General features: G+C 43.2%; 1 protein-coding gene and 1 non-coding gene across 4 annotated transcripts in view; both read right to left on the reverse strand.

The window, feature by feature from the left end:
• Positions 1 to 11,483, reverse strand: part of kirrel1a (kirre like nephrin family adhesion molecule 1a) — a 54,871-nt gene extending 43,388 nt beyond the window's left edge. For all 3 annotated transcript variants that reach the window (XM_047386323.1, XM_047386324.1, XM_047386321.1), the window contains exon 1: positions 11,172 to 11,483. In XM_047386323.1, coding sequence (XP_047242279.1) covers positions 11,172 to 11,217 — 46 coding nt within the window. In that variant the 5' untranslated portion in view covers positions 11,218 to 11,483. The remainder of the gene's footprint in view (positions 1 to 11,171) is intronic.
• A 3,001-nt stretch (positions 11,484 to 14,484) lies between these two features.
• trnar-ucu lies at positions 14,485 to 14,558 on the reverse strand. The gene has a single exon. It is a non-coding gene; the product is annotated as a tRNA-Arg (tRNA).
• Between the last annotated feature and the right edge of the window lie 1,845 nt (positions 14,559 to 16,403).

The following is a 16,403-nucleotide window of genomic DNA, read 5'->3' on the forward strand; positions in this document are numbered from 1 at the left end:
GATGAGGGAGCTGATGTTTGGCTCCCACTTGAGATCTTGGGAGATGATGGTTCCCAGGAAGCGGAAAGATTCCACAGTGTCAATTGTGGAGTCACAGAGGGTGATGGGGGCCGGTGGGGCTGGGTTCTGCCTGAAGTCCACAACCATCTCCACTGTCTTTAGAGCGTTGAGCTCAAGGTTGTTCTGGCTGCACCAGTCCAACAGATGGTCCACCTCCCATCTGTACGCAGACTTGTCACCATCAGAGATGAGTCCGATCGGGGTGGTGTCGTCCGCAAACTTCAGAAGCTTGACAGACTGGTGACTGGAGTTGCAGCTGTTGGTGTACAGGGAGAAGAACAGAGGAGAGAGAACACAGCCTTGGGGGGAACCGGTGCTGATGGTCAGGGAGTCAGAGACGTGCTTCCCCAGCCTCACGCGCTGCTTCCTGTCAGACAGGAAGTCAGTGATCCACCTGCAGGTGGAGTCGGGCACACTCAGCTGGGAGAGCTTCTCCTGTAGCAGAACTGGGACGATGGTGTTGAAGGCAGAGCTGAAATCCACCAACAGGATCCTGGCATAGGTTCCTGTGGAGTCCAGGTGCCGGAGGATGAAGTGAAGGGCTAGGTTGACTGCATCATCTACAGACCTGTTGGCTCTGTAGGCAAACTGCAGGGGGTCCAGGAGGGGGTCGGTGATGTCTTTTAGGTGTGAGAGCACAAGGCGCTCAAAGGACTTCATCACCACAGAAGTCAGGGCGACGGGTCTGAAGTCATTAAGCCCTGTGGTCCGTGGCTTCTTGGGAACAGGGACGATGGTGGAGGACTTGAAGCAGGCTGGCACATGACATGTCTCCAGTGAGGTGTTAAAAATGTCTGTGAAGACTGGAGACAGCTGATCAGCGCAGTGCTTCAGGCTGGCTGGTGAGACAGAATCCGGACCAGCAGCTTTCCGGGGGTTCTGTCTCCTGAAGAGTTTGTTGATGTCCCTCTCCTGGATGGAAAGAGCCATCCTCGGCGTGGGTAGGGGGCTGGTGGGGGGGAACTTCAGGGTGGGGGTTGGAGGTGCCAAGGCCCCTCTTGAGGTTGGGGAGGTGGGGGTGGTGGATTGTGGCTGCAGCTGTTGGGGGGCGTCGTGGGGGATGGTTGCAGGACTGTCCCTTTGTCTTTCGAAGCGGCAGTAGAACTCGTTCAGGTCGTTGGCGAGGCGTCGGCCGTTGATGGAGTGGGGGGCTTTCGGCTTGTAGTTGGTGATTTGCTTGAGCCCTTTCCAGACAGACGCAGAGTCGTTGGCTGAGAACTGGATTTGGAGCTTCTCAGAGTACAGTCGTTTGGCCTCTTTCACTGCCTTGCCAAACTTGTACTTAGCCTCTCTGTATATGTCTTTGTCCCCACTCCTGAAGGCCTTTTCCTTATCCAGTCTTAACCTTCTGAGTTTAGCTGTGAACCAGGGTTTGTCGTTGTTGTAACTCACCCTGCTGCATGATGGTACACAGCTGTCCTCACAGAAGCTGATGTAGGAAGTCACAGCCTCTGTGTACTCGTCCAGACTGTTGGTAGTAGTCCTGAACACATCCCAGTCTGTACAGCCTAAACACGCCTGGAGATTCTCCACAGCCTCACTGCTCCACTTCCTCACAACAGGTTTGCAGAGCTTTAGTTTCTGCCTGTATGCAGGAATCAGGTGGACCATGATGTGGTCGGATTGGCCCAGTGCAGCACGTGGGACGGCGTGATAAGCGTCTCTGATGGTGGTGTAACAGTGATCCAGAATGTTGTCCTCTCTGGTCGGACATTTTACAAACTGTCTATATTTGGGGAGTTCGTGGGTCAGATTACCTTTGTTAAAGTCGCCAACGACGATTACTAAGGAGTCCGGGTTGGTCCGCTCCACACTCAGTATCTGGTCGGCAAGCATGCGCTGTGCGACCTGCACGTTAGCTTGCGGCGGGATGTAAACACCGACCAGGATGAACGAAGCGAACTCACGGGGGGAATAGAAAGGCTTACAGTTTATGATGAAGGCTTCCAGGTCTGGAGAACAGTGCTGCTGAATCACTGTCACGTCGTTGCACCAACCACTGTTGAGGTAAAAACAGATTCCTCCACCTTTCGTTTTGCCGGAGAGTTCCGTGTCTCTGTCCGCTCTGTAGAGCTGGAATCCTGCCAGCTGCAGCGCAGAGTCCGGTATTAATCCACACAGCCACTTCTCCGTGAAGCACAAAACTGCCGATGAATAAAAGTCCCTGTTTTTCCCCAACAGCAGTTGTAGTTCCTCCATTTTGTTGGGAAGTGAGCGCACGTTAGAGAGAAATATTCCAGGTAACGGTGTTTGTAGTCCACGCTGGCGAAGACGTACCAGCACCCCAGCCCGTTTCCCTCTCTTCCGGCGTTTCATTGCGTGAAAAAAGGTGAGCGCACCTTTGACCAGAATGTCCAAAAATTCCAGAGCAGTAGGCAGAAAAGTTGGAAATAACTCCTCTGGTGTAGTAGCCCTGATGTTCATGAGTTCTTCTCTGGTGAGAGAGCTCCGGGTACCATCACAGAAGACCGTTTTAAAGCAAAAAACAAAACAAAACAATGCGCACCAACACGCCGAGGCGACCATCTTCGGCGCCATCTTGGATCATAGTATTTCTAGTGCACATGGGTCTCTTACCACTGCCAAGGTATACCAAAGCTTTAACAAGGCCCTCCCCCACCAGTTACTGAGGAATACTGGTCTGAAGCAACTTATTTGAGACTAATACACTTGTTCCTGTCCTAATAAAAGGTCAAATTCAACTAATAGGAAATATTTCTGATTGAGGAAAACGTGGAATGTCATTGTGTGGAAACCTATAGCTACACATCTCTCTTATTAAAGTATTAATGTTTTAAAATTACAGTTGGAAAACAATGACCAACATGTATGTAAAGCAGCTGACTGCAGACTGGCTACCAAAGCCTTAGTAATAAGCAGCTATTATCAGGTTATTATTCTTGTGTTCATCTACAAACAGCAGAATGGCCATAGAAGGTATAATATTCTTTTATTCTGTATTTTTGCTTTATTCCATAAATGAAAATCAAAATGGCAATAAATAAACGATGTTGATAATATTATAACTGTAATAATGAATATTTTTGATTATTTTAAAAATAGAATGGTTGCTATTTTTGAATTACAGGGGTTTAAATAATGTTGTTATACTTTTTATTTTATATTTTTGTGTTATAACAGTGATCCTGTGGTCATTTTATAATCTAATACCAACTGTTGCCAAATCTAATGGAACTATTAGTAGAAATGTACTTGTTTGAGAATAATTTCAATTGACTTTTAAACAAAGGTTGCCTTACAAATACAAGATTTGATCTCCCTGATTTCATTTTTAATATGGACTGGATGTCTCCAAAATCTAAAGATCTTCTCACACAAAGCTGACTGGTGGCATCTTTCAGGAAACATAGGGATCCTAAATGTTAGCCAGGGGCGGCTCCAAGCTAGCGACCCAAACTTTTTTTCAAAGTTCCAAAAACTTGTATAATGTATACTCACTTGGCTAGTTAAAGCTTGTTTAATCTCAGACAGTTTTATTTCTTCCAGCAACTGGATTAAATGCTTTTATGCTACAGCAATTTAGTACTACCCAATTTAGTACCCAGCTGTTTGCCAGCATCAGAGAATACTTCATAGAGAGTGCTGATACCACCAGAAGGTGGCGGTAATATACCAAATACGTTGCAATGAAGAAACAAAGAAAAGGCTGGTAGTACCAGGCACGAGCTAGTCAGGAGTATCGAAGTCCAGTTCTTCTGGAAAGCCAGATCTTCTGCAACTTGTAGTTGTGTCCCTGGTCCAACACACCTAAACCAAACAGCTAAACTTCATGCAGCCAACTCCTACAGAGTCTTACTAATAACTAAATTATTTGATTCAAGAGTGATGAAGCTGGAACAGATATAAAAGGTCCAGGACACCAGTCCCTACATCCAAAACATGTGAGCACTGTTGGTTTAAAGAATATATATATAATACTCTCCAACAGGTTCTCTACTTTTACTTTACTAAGATAAATGTGAGAAATTAAAGTTCAACATATATATGATCCGTTTAGGTCAGCTTATTTTGTCTACTGCACTAAAAAAGAGGTTATTGTTAAAGTTCAGGTTTTGAAATACAATAATAGGTATTGCAGAAGTAACAGGGAAATTTAGAACACATTTTAAGACACTGTTTGTGTGTACATGCATGGATAGTTGGCATGCATGTTGTATGTGCTTATAGGATGGGGGAGAACCAGTTATTTATGCACAATTAAGGGTTATTCAAAACAAAATCTGGACAAATATATTTCAAAATACACTCATAAATTACTGGATTACTTCTTTAACCCAAGAGCTAGTTCCATCCTTTTGGTACAGAAGTTAGATTATTTAAACCAAACATTGTATCACAAATTGTGACCAAATATATTGGGTTAGAAGAAAGAAAGACTAGAAAGAGGAAGATCATTCTTGACAAACTGCCATTTTCAACCATTCAACGATCTGATCAACTTTACTGAACCTCTTCAACATGGAAATTCTGTATAATAATGTGAATGTCAGTGGGATGTGTTTGTATCTTTAGTTCTAATTAGGGAACATGTTTGTTCACTTAACATAACATGTCCCTTTTACCTTATCAGTAGTTAGCGCAAGCTAGTGCTAGCAATGTTTTCTTGCATTTATTATCCACTGTTATGATTATGTTCTAGGTGTATTCATTTTCACTTAATTTTGGAGTTTTGGTAAATGAAGTGACATGTTCCCGTCCTCTTGTTAAAACCAATAAAGAAAAATTGGAGTTTGGGTCAAAGATGCACAGTGTAGGACAAAAATATGATTCAAGCCCATTGTGCAACAAAATGAGTATGACCTTTTTTTTTTACCCAAAATTGCATTCTTTGTTTTCATTTCATTGATGAAAACTTTTTTACATACAGAAAGTAGACTAAAATGAAACCAAGTTTTCATTAAAATAACAAGAAGAAAAATTATGGGTATTTTCAGGGACACTGGGTGGCTCAGTTGCACCATGTGCCGAGGGTATAGTCCTCAACACGGTTGTCCTGGGTTTGTTTCCCGGTCTCAGGTCATTTGCTGCATGCTCCCTTCTCTTTCCTATCTGATTACTGTACAATAAAGTGGTCGTAGAGGACCGTCTCCATAAAGAACACTGTAACTGAAACAATTAAAATATGGTATTATTTTTGCAGTAACAGGAGCAATTGTTGCTTTTCTGTTGTATTTAAAAATAAACCGAAGTAAATCTTGTCAGACATTTTTCTTTAGATTTTTTTTTTAATACTGGTTATCATACTGTGAGGGTCTCATACAGGCCGTTGCAGAGTCAATTATTAGTTCTGCAGAATAGGAGCCAGTGGGCCAAAAATCAGGTTCTAAAGTCTTGTGGAAAACCTTCCACCCAACTGGATTTCCAATGTTTTTGGCCTTGCAGCGCATTTTCCATCAACTTGAGATGACTTGCAAAAATGGAAATTAGGCATAGTCTGATCTGCATCTCTGACCATGAGCACGCGGCATTGAAGTTAGCTCTGCCTCGAGGTTACAGCATTAAGTTGACAGCTGCAAACCTTGAGAGGGTTGCGCATCTGCACTGCATTGTTTTAATGACCAGACTTCAAAGGCATTGATGTCTTTCACTGCTACGGGATGGTCGGTCATTAGTCGGCAATGATTTAGCCTGCAGGCACGAGGAAGAGGACGCCGAGCACTGCGGTGCTTCAGTTGGATGCTGACCCTGATGTTGTTATGGTAAAGGGGGAAGATGGATGGAGCAAGTCTGATCTGTGTGCCTCAAAGGCCCCGTCCCTGCTTAGGAGCACAAACTGGGAGAGTGACATCAGCGGCAACATTCCTGGAGAAGGAGGGGGCGAGGAGGAAGAAGAGGAGGCGGGGGGGGATCATAGAGTGGGAAGGAGGAAGAATACGGTCCCAAAAGTTTCCAGATTACAGGACTAACACCCTCCTCCCAAATGAAGAAACACACCGTTCATGTTTGCCAGCAGATTTCATTTAGTGTGTTTTCACAGTACATGGGCTCCTCTTGCTCATCATGTGCTCCCTGTTTTAATTCATGTGCTTCTCCTCCTGTCCCCTCCCCCAATTCATTCTTTCCTCCTCTCCTCTTTCTCTCCCCACCGACCAGAGGAATGCAAGAACCACATCTGGAACATATTAGAGAGTCAGAGAGAGGAAGGGGGAGATGGAAAGAGAAGCAGTAATAGTTTTGGTGGTGGGGAGCGGGGGGAGTCCAAGTGAGGGGGGGGGGGGGGGGGGGGTACAGAAGGGGAGAAAGAATGCACTTTGGTAAGCAAAAAAAAAACGAATCATGTTGAGAGAGAGTTGAAGCAAGTTGAACAACGATTAAAGGGGATTAACCTCAGTGAGGATGATCCGGGGGGACGGGCTCAGCATGCCCCTCCAAAGACAGTTCAAACCCAGCCTGCATGTCGTCTCTGAGCCGCCCGCAACCACATTCTGTCCCTGCAGAGGGGGCAGTCAGGCCTGAGTAATAGACCCTTTCTCTGTTCACTCCTCCGCGTCCCTTGCTTACTTTTCTCTCCCCTGGGTCGCTTTTCTTTTCATCCACCACAGGCCCCCCACCCCCTCCCACAGCAATGCAATCTCTAAAACAAACAAAAAAAGTCTAATCGCTCTTGATCGGGCTGCACCCACCTGCCCAATGAGGCAGCCTGTTGTTGCCCCCCCCCCTCCCAAAAACACTAACTAAAACCGCTCTTGGCTGCAGAGCATGGCTAAAACACGGCCCAGAGATTCAGTCGGACGTGATAAAGCCTTCCTCTTTACCTTGGGGCAGGCTGCGCATAAAGAAACAAGTTTTCACTCCCCTTTCTTTTTATAACTTGAATTGCTCCCAGCCTGTCAAACACAATCACATTACAGGGGCTTTTAAAACCTGGTGAAACATTCGCTTCTGATTGAATATTTCTGCGAGCACCAGTCAGATAATGAAACATCTGCCTCTGAGATTGTCCTTCTCCTTAGCAACACTTTCCAAAAGCATTATGGGACACCGAAGCATCGCTTTGAAACAAACACATCAGCATGTCACACACTGATAACAACAGCGTAAATGTTAATTTAAAAAAGTATATGATCACAGACTCCAAACCCAAGCATGGCCCTCCAGCTGCTTCAGTGATTGCTTTCAGTGGCTGAAGTCAATTAAGGAAGCGTTTCTGTAAGCGGGCTTCATTTAAACCCTGTTAAAAACTGTGACTCGAATTCGTTTATAAACTTGCAAGGATCCACTGACTGGGTTCCAAAATGAAGACCAAATTTCTGCTTTCATACATGTCACTCCACATCTAGACTCCAAGCTGGTAAGGGGGTTCAGCACAACGCTGTGAACTGGTTTGTTAGCCACGAAGAGGGCAGCGCTAAGCTTTTAAGAAGCTATAAATAGTTCTGGAACTGGTGAACCACCTGGAGAATCATGACTAGTTTGACCTTCTGAAGGTGAGACTACTTATTTCCATGCCTTTTTTCTTGCTTTGCAGCTTTTCAATAATTTCAGATATCTCTTTTTATACAATCAAAAATCTTTAGTGTTGACATCATCCCCACCCTAGCTTTAGAACTTTTCTGAACAAACACCTCTTACTCCCACAAATTTCACTCTTCGTAAACTATTTGTTTAGTTTCGGTCTGTCAATAATGTAGGAGTTAGTATTTTCAATTCAATTCAGTTTAATTATATACCACCAATTCACAACACATTTAATTTCAATTTATAAAGGCAATTTATAATAACAGGTCCAATAACAATCAGAAACATACAATGAAATCATCAAATCCAAGCCTATCGCCAGATTCAAACTCAATTACGTTCATTCTAATTCAATCCTCATGTTAATACAGTCAAATTCAGTTTGATAAAGCCAATTATTGAGAGGTTATTGATCTAAGGATAGCCAGCTGATTGCATTAGATCTTCTGGGAAAGCATGTGGTGAAGGTGGAAAGGAACCACTCCCTTTTAACAGGAAAAACCACAGGTGTGAGGCTGCATCTTTACCACAGTAGCTACCACTAATCAGGTTAAATCTCCCAGAACTAACATCAGAGCAGGAGCCAAGTCTCACAGTGTGTTTCAGTGGCCCACTCTGCCCCCATATGTTTGGATCTCTCGTCAGTGTGAGCCTAAGGGGGTCAACTCCACTCTTTCTATTCATATCTATTCATACCACGGACATAAAACACACTATTAGGTGTGTGTACGCAAATTATAATGAATGCTGTGTGGAAGACTTTTGCGGCTGATATCAGGTTTTTATAAAGTTTTGACCTGCTGAAAACTATCTTAGCCAATTTAGCCTGACTTCTATCTAAAAGCTACAGTTATATAATATTATTCATAGTAACAGCCCTCTGTGAGAAAGACCATTTGCAGTTAAACAGGTTATACAAATATCTTTGTAAATGGTTACGGAGTTGTCATTTTAAAGTGACTCAAGAAACTGATGATAGCGATTAGTGCAGTTAGTATGACTAAGAGACAACAGTCTATTCATGTACTTTTTATTCTTACCTAACTTTGCTACTTCCAAACGACTGCCAACATTTCCGAATCAAACATGATCCATTACAGATGGAGGTTGAAAGCTCAAACAGATAAAACATACATTAGCATTTTGCTGTACTCCGTTCAGCCTTCCTGTTATCTGATGAAAGTCTTGCTCTCTCCCACTCTGTTGCAGCCGGAATGATCCTGGGGCGTGTCTAAAGATGTTGTCCTTTGACTTCATTTTAAAAACCTTAGTGATACTGGAATTAGCTAACTTTTAGCCATCTTGACTCAGTACCAACTTCCACATAGAAGAGTGATACCAGTCCCTGGTAGCACTAGTATGTTCCCTGATTTCCAAACAGCTGACGTCAGGGACAATCTCTAATATAACTTGGGAAAAAGTAGGAGTTAAATTAGAGGTAAATGCAAATCTCAAATAACCAGATTTAATTATGATGCTCCTGTAATTTTCTTTCTTATTGAAGATTTTATTGCCCCCTTTGACTCATTACCAGTTCACACTGAAACCATTAAATCTGATCAACCAACCAAGCCCTCCATTCAGCAGGTGCAAAAATCCCCCAAATGTGTCTGAATCCTTCCAATATGTGAATATTTTCTCAGCTGAACACAGGGCAAAAATCCATCTGAGCTCTTTGATTCACAGCTCGACTGTGTGACTCAGAGCGGGAGCCTACAGTACCGTCGGGGGCAGCAGCAGATTATGGCCTGGGTCTGTACCAGAACACAGAGGGTGTCAAATGGTCCACCTGCACAGGAGCGCGCCCCTGTCCGAGTCAGCAGTCCAGGTGCGCTGCTGCCCCGAATCCAGCCCTGCATCCTTGAAGCTCATTGGTAAGTTAAGGTAGGAAGTTTGCAAAGATTGACTGTGTAGTAACATTTAACAGCTGTGTTAATGGCGGCACTTGCTTGAGAGTTACCACTAAGGGTGGTATGTAGATACAAGGATGAGATGGTGAATCAGTCACGTCTGTGGTACCCCTAAAACAGAGACATGCTGTAAGTAGGCATGGCTGCAGCTCTATTATTGACTTTAAATAAGGCATTCTGATACGTCCAAGCTTTAATTAGCGCCTCAGCTAATAACCACCCAGTCATTAGGGGACAATTACATATTTGCAAATTACAGGCCAGGTTATAATGTTTTACCGGTGTAATGAAGAGATTAGAGTCTGGCTGCTTGGAGAAGAAGATGCTCCAGAAATTAAAACATAGGGACATTAATGTCAGCTCTCCTTGGGATTATCTGTAGACCCCTTATATTTTCCTAGCCCAGGGTAAAACAAACCAACACAACATGTTAGACTTCACACATCCCTTTGAATCCTACGTGTCAAAATTACCCTTATTTCCGGTCTAACAATGCTGTCTGGAGGAAAACCAGTCTGTGTAAATACCTTTGTGTATGAGAGCACATCTTGGAGTAATAACCACGTTACGAAGTCGTAACAGCGCAATGAGAGACAAAGGATCCACATGTACAGTTAGTCTGCTGAGGTTTCAGCAGACTAACTGGGGGATCTGACAGGAACGGCTGCCAGACTGTGTCACACATAATGCCATGAAGCACCATATTTAGTTGATGGAAACTAACTCATTCCTCGATGTTCATTCTTATGCGAGCCCTCGTCAACGCAGGCTGTCTGGGTGGGTGCTGAGCAGAACCAAGCAAAAAGCCTGGCAGACATGGTGACATCATCTCTTTCTATACCTTGCCTTTCCTTGAACACGCCCACCCACTACCTATGATGGAGTGGTCGGCGGGCCAGTCAGCGTGCACGCTCCCGGCTAGCTGAGGTATACAATGAGGTGGAATTTAAAAGAAAATATGCAGATGTAGCTCAATCAAACAGGTAGCTCAGAGAAATGACAAGCATCCTCCCCTCCTCTTCCCTCAGCCTCCTGTCTCCTAGCAACTGGGCTCCAGCTGTGATTGTCATAAGCCAATAAATAGCCTACCTGGCACCCCATTGTGTGTAGAAGGTACAGAAGTAAGGGAGGCTGAGAGAGCCAGAAACACTAGTGCTGCTACTGTTGCTGCACATGTAGCCCCTTTGTGCAAAGAGTGCAATGAATGTGCACAGGTAGGGGCCCCGGAAAGGAGGATAGGGGTGTGTGATGGGGGGTGGGTGCCTTTTCCCGGAGCTGCTTAGCAGGGGCCTCTGTCTGTGGTCAATCACTGTCATTCCCATCACGTCCTCACCGCCTCACCATAAATCTGCCGTCTCGGAAACGGCGCGCGGACGGCTTCACTCACGTGCACAAAGGTCATTTAGGCCGGTGCGCGCGCCGGAATGTAAATCCCGTTTAGCACGTGTACGCGCAACGTCGACCGCAAATTGAGACATGCGCGAGATATTTGTAGAATAAAATAATGAAGTTAACGTCCATTTCTGGGTGGCAGCACGTGCACGTGCACGCGCACAATCACGCACCAAAGGTGATCCATCGCTGCGGCGCCTATAAGGGAATGCTGTGAAATCATCCCAAATGGCCCTGGACGAGCAGGTCAGAAAGCCTTCCGAATACACACTCACATTATTACATCATGTTAGCATCATACACACAGTATGACTGGTAAGTCATCCTTACCAGTGTGGAGACCGAGCGCCAAACTCAGGAGCAGCAGCCTCTGCATGGTTCAGCCGACCAATAAGTCCGTTATTGGCTCAGACCTCCGTGAGGACAGCATCAAAAAGCGGGAGTTTTCTGACTTCTAACTGTGACTACAGGAAAAAACTACAGCCCCCAGAGGCACTCCTCCACATCTGTTCCCTTGACTCAGGTCGGACTCGCTCGCGTTTACACCATTTTTCGGTCCTATTTTCCTCCTTTTCTTCCGTGCCTCTTTTCACCTCTCCTCTCTGCTCTTCAGCGACAGTCCGTTTTCTACTCCACTCCGGAGCTACAAGCACACAGCAATGACTTCCCGAACTTCCGTTCCTGGCTTTCATAATAAACTTCAAATCAAAGCGGTTGATTTTACAGTAAAGGTATTTTTTTCTGCAGTAAAAGCACATCTCAAGAAGGACTCAGAGAATAGAACATAACAGTAATAATTAAAAACATAAGAACTCAGACTAAACAAAACTCATAGTCCAAGGATCATGGCTTTTGACTTGGATAATCGTCGTTTACAGATGATAACAAAAGTTTCTCAGAAAATTCGAACATTAAATGAGACCAATAAGAAGGTTTTTTTTATTAACAAATGTGATTAAAATGCAACTGCTAACGTTGCAGTTGTCCAGCAGACATGCATTAACACCCTCCACAATGAAAGTAAGTCGCAAATGTTCTTTGTTAAAGAAATTAGCTCTTCACAGATTGCTGTTTTTCATGCATATTAATGTTAAGTTAAGTGGAAGGAAAACCTGTGGTAGGAAAAGCTGCACAAGTAACAGGAATAACGCCGACCTTAAGAAGATTGTGAAGCAAAGAACATTCAATAGTTTGCCGTAGATTTGGAAGATGCGGATTGCAGATGGAGTCGGTGATGATTTGGAGAGCCAGGTCATCTGCTGCTCTTGGTCACCTGTGTTTTCTAAAGTCCAGAGAAAGCACCTCCATTCACCAGGATGTTTCAGAGCACGTTACGTTATGCTTCCTTCTGCTGATAAGCTTTTTGAAAATGTTACTTTCATGTTTCAGCATATTTAGGCAGCTACTCACACTGTCAAAAGTACCAGTACCTGAACTAATAATCGTGGTATCACAGTGCTTGAGTATGAAATACTTTTAGGTGAAAGAGGATAGACACCAGAGCCAACAATGCACACCAACGGATTAGCAACCTGGGCTTTTTCAGCACCTCAGCAGACCCCAGGGTGATCTCCTCCATACAATGCTGCACTAATGAAGTAATTCATGCTAAATAAATCCTGATCAGGTATCACTTCTCTATTCTGTACAGTAAATGGACATACTTTTCAGCAGGCCAACATTTCAGTGGTAAAAAACATCTATTTTTATTGGGCTTATTTAATCTTCTACTTTAAAGAGACACTGATTTTTAGATTTTTATTAACTGAACTATAATAAGCAAAATTAACAGAAATAAACGGTTAACATGACTGGACCATGCAGTTTTCTCTTTTGAATTTAGTTCCTGAGATATATTACATTTTAACAATACTGTAATTTATTGAGATGTACATGTACACATTTAATGTAGGAATATGAGTACAGATGACTGAAGGTTGCAAGGGTAAACTAATTTATCAAGCCTTATTTGTTTGATAATTATTTAAATCCAACAGCCCGACTAAATATCCTCTTTAAAATTCTTCCGTTGATTTTTTATTAAGCCTCCAATAAAATAAAATACGGGCTGCACGGTGGCGCAGTTGGTAGCACTGTTGCCTTGCAGCAAGAAGGTCCTGGGTTCAATTCCCAGCCTGGGGTCTTTCTGCATGGAGTTTGCATGTTCTCCCTGTGCATGCGTGGGTTCTCACCGGGTACTCCGGCTTCCTCCCACAGTCCAAAGACATACCTGTTAGGTTAATTGGTCACTCTAAATTGCCCTTAGGTGTATGAATGAGTGTGTGCATGGTTGTTTGTGTGTTGCCCTGCGATGGACTGGCGATCTGTCCAGGGTGTACCCCGCCTCTCGCCCATAGACTGCTGGAGATAGGCACCAGCTACCCCGTGACCCACTATGGAATAAGCGGTAGAAAATGACTGACTAAAATAAAGAAGGCTAATTATTTTTATAACGACGAAGCCTCGGGCGAAACAAAGTTTCCCCAACGTGGCCACGTTCTGCTTCCTGTGTCGTATTCGTCATTTGTGACTTGACGTCATATTGTCATTAGCGGCGCATTCCTTTCTCTCCCAAACACGACACTGCCTTGTTTTATTTCCATTTCCTTCTTAAAATAAAGCGCAAACACTAAAACGTTTTAGAAATAAATAACGAAGTTACATGATGGTACACTACATGTTTGCTTTGACATGATGGGATTTCGTTTGTGCAGTTCCCAGCGGAACCTCAATTAAGCCATGACATCATTATGAATTGCGATTAACTGGATTAAAATACGCAAAGTGCACAGCTGTGGTTCAATTATAGGAGTTGAATTCTAATTTATACGACAGTAACAGAGATATTACCAGATAGTGTCACATTCAAACTGACTTTGGCCACAGTGACGTCAGGACCATGAAACAGCCCGAGCACATGACGGATGAACAGGCCTTGTCCTCATTCCTGTCATATAATGAAGGCTGCCCTGATGGAGTCCCCTGAACGTGGAGCGGGTCTTCGCGATGAGACGCTCTCTCCCGGACACTGATGCTGGAGCTCCCCCTAGCGTCGCTGCTCCATCCAAAGCGCTAAAAAATCTGTTTCTGGAGGAAGACAGTCTCTGCATACCCACGAACATATGAAGAGTTCTGACAAAAGATGCCTGATCTAAACCCGAGCCCTTAGACAATTTCCATCCACCTCTCAAGCTTCCAAAGATGGAGTAAAAACTGAAAACCAATAAAAATATTGTCTTTATACTGCATATGTCATGGCTACATTTTATAGAAAATATATTAGTTCTTGCAGAAGATATGTTATTTTCATAAATCACAAAATTTTCTCAGCTTAATTCCGTCAGACAGCTAGCAAAGTCTAAATTCACTGTGCTTTACTTTCTTACAGTCTGTCCAATAGGTTGTGTGTATGTGTGTTTTTGTAGTTGTCAGGACGGAGTGAATGAGAAGAAATAGACTGAAACAGCGTATTCCAGAAGAAAAGAGGTGTGGGCTGCGTGTGTTTAATTATCCCTAGCTATACTTACGTGACTTTGACTGCAGATCAAATACAATCAAAAGCATCTTCACAAGATACATTTTTTCCAAGAATACAAGTAATTAAAAAAATTGCAGACCTGCTGTGTCGGCACACAGAGTGACCCATCTCTGCCGGGACTCGAACCCGGAGCCTCTGGATTAGAAGTCCAGCGCGCTATTCCATTGCGCCACAGAGACTGCGCCAACAAACCAGAATCCGACCTAGTTTAGATTCATAGCATCCCCGCGTTCCCTGCATCCTTACAGCATCAGCACCAGGACATATTGGCACTGCTCATGGTGACCACTAGAGGGAGCTGTTAGAGATCAGGCTGGATAATGTGTCACAGGAAGAGAAACGTACAAGTCAAGAAAGTAAAAGCCTGAGTATGCTTTATACAAGTGAACTTTTTATTTTGAAGGTCTCTCAACAGGAAAGTTTTTATAGTAACTTAATTTTCGTTCTTCAAAGCCCCGGCAGCTACAATGGTGGATGAGGCATTGTATTTATCGGTGTAAAGATATGATGTTTCAATAAATTCTTCTGGAGCTTCGGTTTTATTCAAAACAAAACAAACAAAAAAATGGCAAAAGACTGTAAACACAAGCTTTAATGAAATAAAACGATGGTCGGTGCGATATCGTCCTCATAGTAGTTGTAAAAAGGTCAAAGTGGATTTTTTATTCGTGGTGGTTCACGGATGTTGGCAGTGTACCAGCGTAGAAATATTTAAGACCTTTCACAGAAATGAGGTGGGGATGACTCCAGGATTGCATCAGAAGCACCATCCTCCACAGCCCAGATTATTTCGTGTCTGTTGTGCCAGAGAAGGTCAAGCTGTGGTACATCAGATATATAAAGTCCTAGAAGTGTCCTCATCATGGGTATAAATGCTGTTAATTTGGGACTTTTAATAATGTATTTCAAGAGGAAAGAGTGGAATGATTATACACATCTAAGAAAAAAATTAGGTGCATATTGAATTTATTGCTGATTTGTTTTTTCTCATTTGCACATGGTCAAAATTATGCATCCAGGCTCCAATACAAACAAACATTCAAATTTTTTAATGAGTGGGTTCTGAGACTTAGAGTCTCAGGCCTGGGTGGGCTGAGAGAGAACATCTCCCTCCAAACTCTCGGACACAGTTAGGTGTTCCAACGGGACAATGACCCCAAAGCCACTTCCTCAAGACTAGTGCTAATTTGATAAGCAGACTTAAAGTTCTGGAATGACATTACAAAGCCTTGACTTTATTCCTATGAAGACTATGCCAAAAAGCTGGGAAGCTGCAACTTGCAAAGAGACATTTAACCAAATATTAGTTTAGCGGTGGTGGATATGTACATATTTGGGGTGTGTATGCATAAACTGACTCATAACTCAATTAGATGAAATCAACTGAAAATTTTAAAGAAGAGCACACAATTCTTGCTTTGAAATTTTTTCGGTTGCTTAATTTAACTTTCCAGACAGAACTACCCAAAATGCTGAAAACCCAAAATTAGTGACCACATGTGGTGCAAACTACCAGTTATTAGAATAACAAATCAAAAGAAAAGCATGAGGGTGACAGCATCATAGTTTTATCATGTTATACTAATTACAAAATCAAAGGTTAATTCTTCTTATAAACTTGCATCCGTCTTCCAGGAAATTGAGACTAGAATCAAACATTGGTCAATTGATTTAACTTATATAGCCAACTTTTAAATCCAGACTAAAAAGCCATCTGTTTAAACCAGCATACACCCTCTGATCATAGCTGTATTGTCTATTTTAAATTGTATAATTTCCTTTTGTTTAGTTACTTTTTTAACATCTTGTCTCATTTTATGTTGTAAGGAGACCTTTCCAGTCATACCGGCCGCTTACAGCACTTTACACTAGAGCCACATTCACCCAATCGCATTCACTAACGCACACACATTCATACACCAATAGGCAACTTGAAGGTTAAATGCCTTGCCCAGGGGCACATCGATATGTGGTAGGAGGAAGCTGGAATCAAACCCATAATTTTTACATTGCAAGACAACTAC

This window comes from Girardinichthys multiradiatus, chromosome 14, assembly GCF_021462225.1.
Source record: "Girardinichthys multiradiatus isolate DD_20200921_A chromosome 14, DD_fGirMul_XY1, whole genome shotgun sequence".
NCBI lineage: Eukaryota > Metazoa > Chordata > Actinopteri > Cyprinodontiformes > Goodeidae > Girardinichthys > Girardinichthys multiradiatus.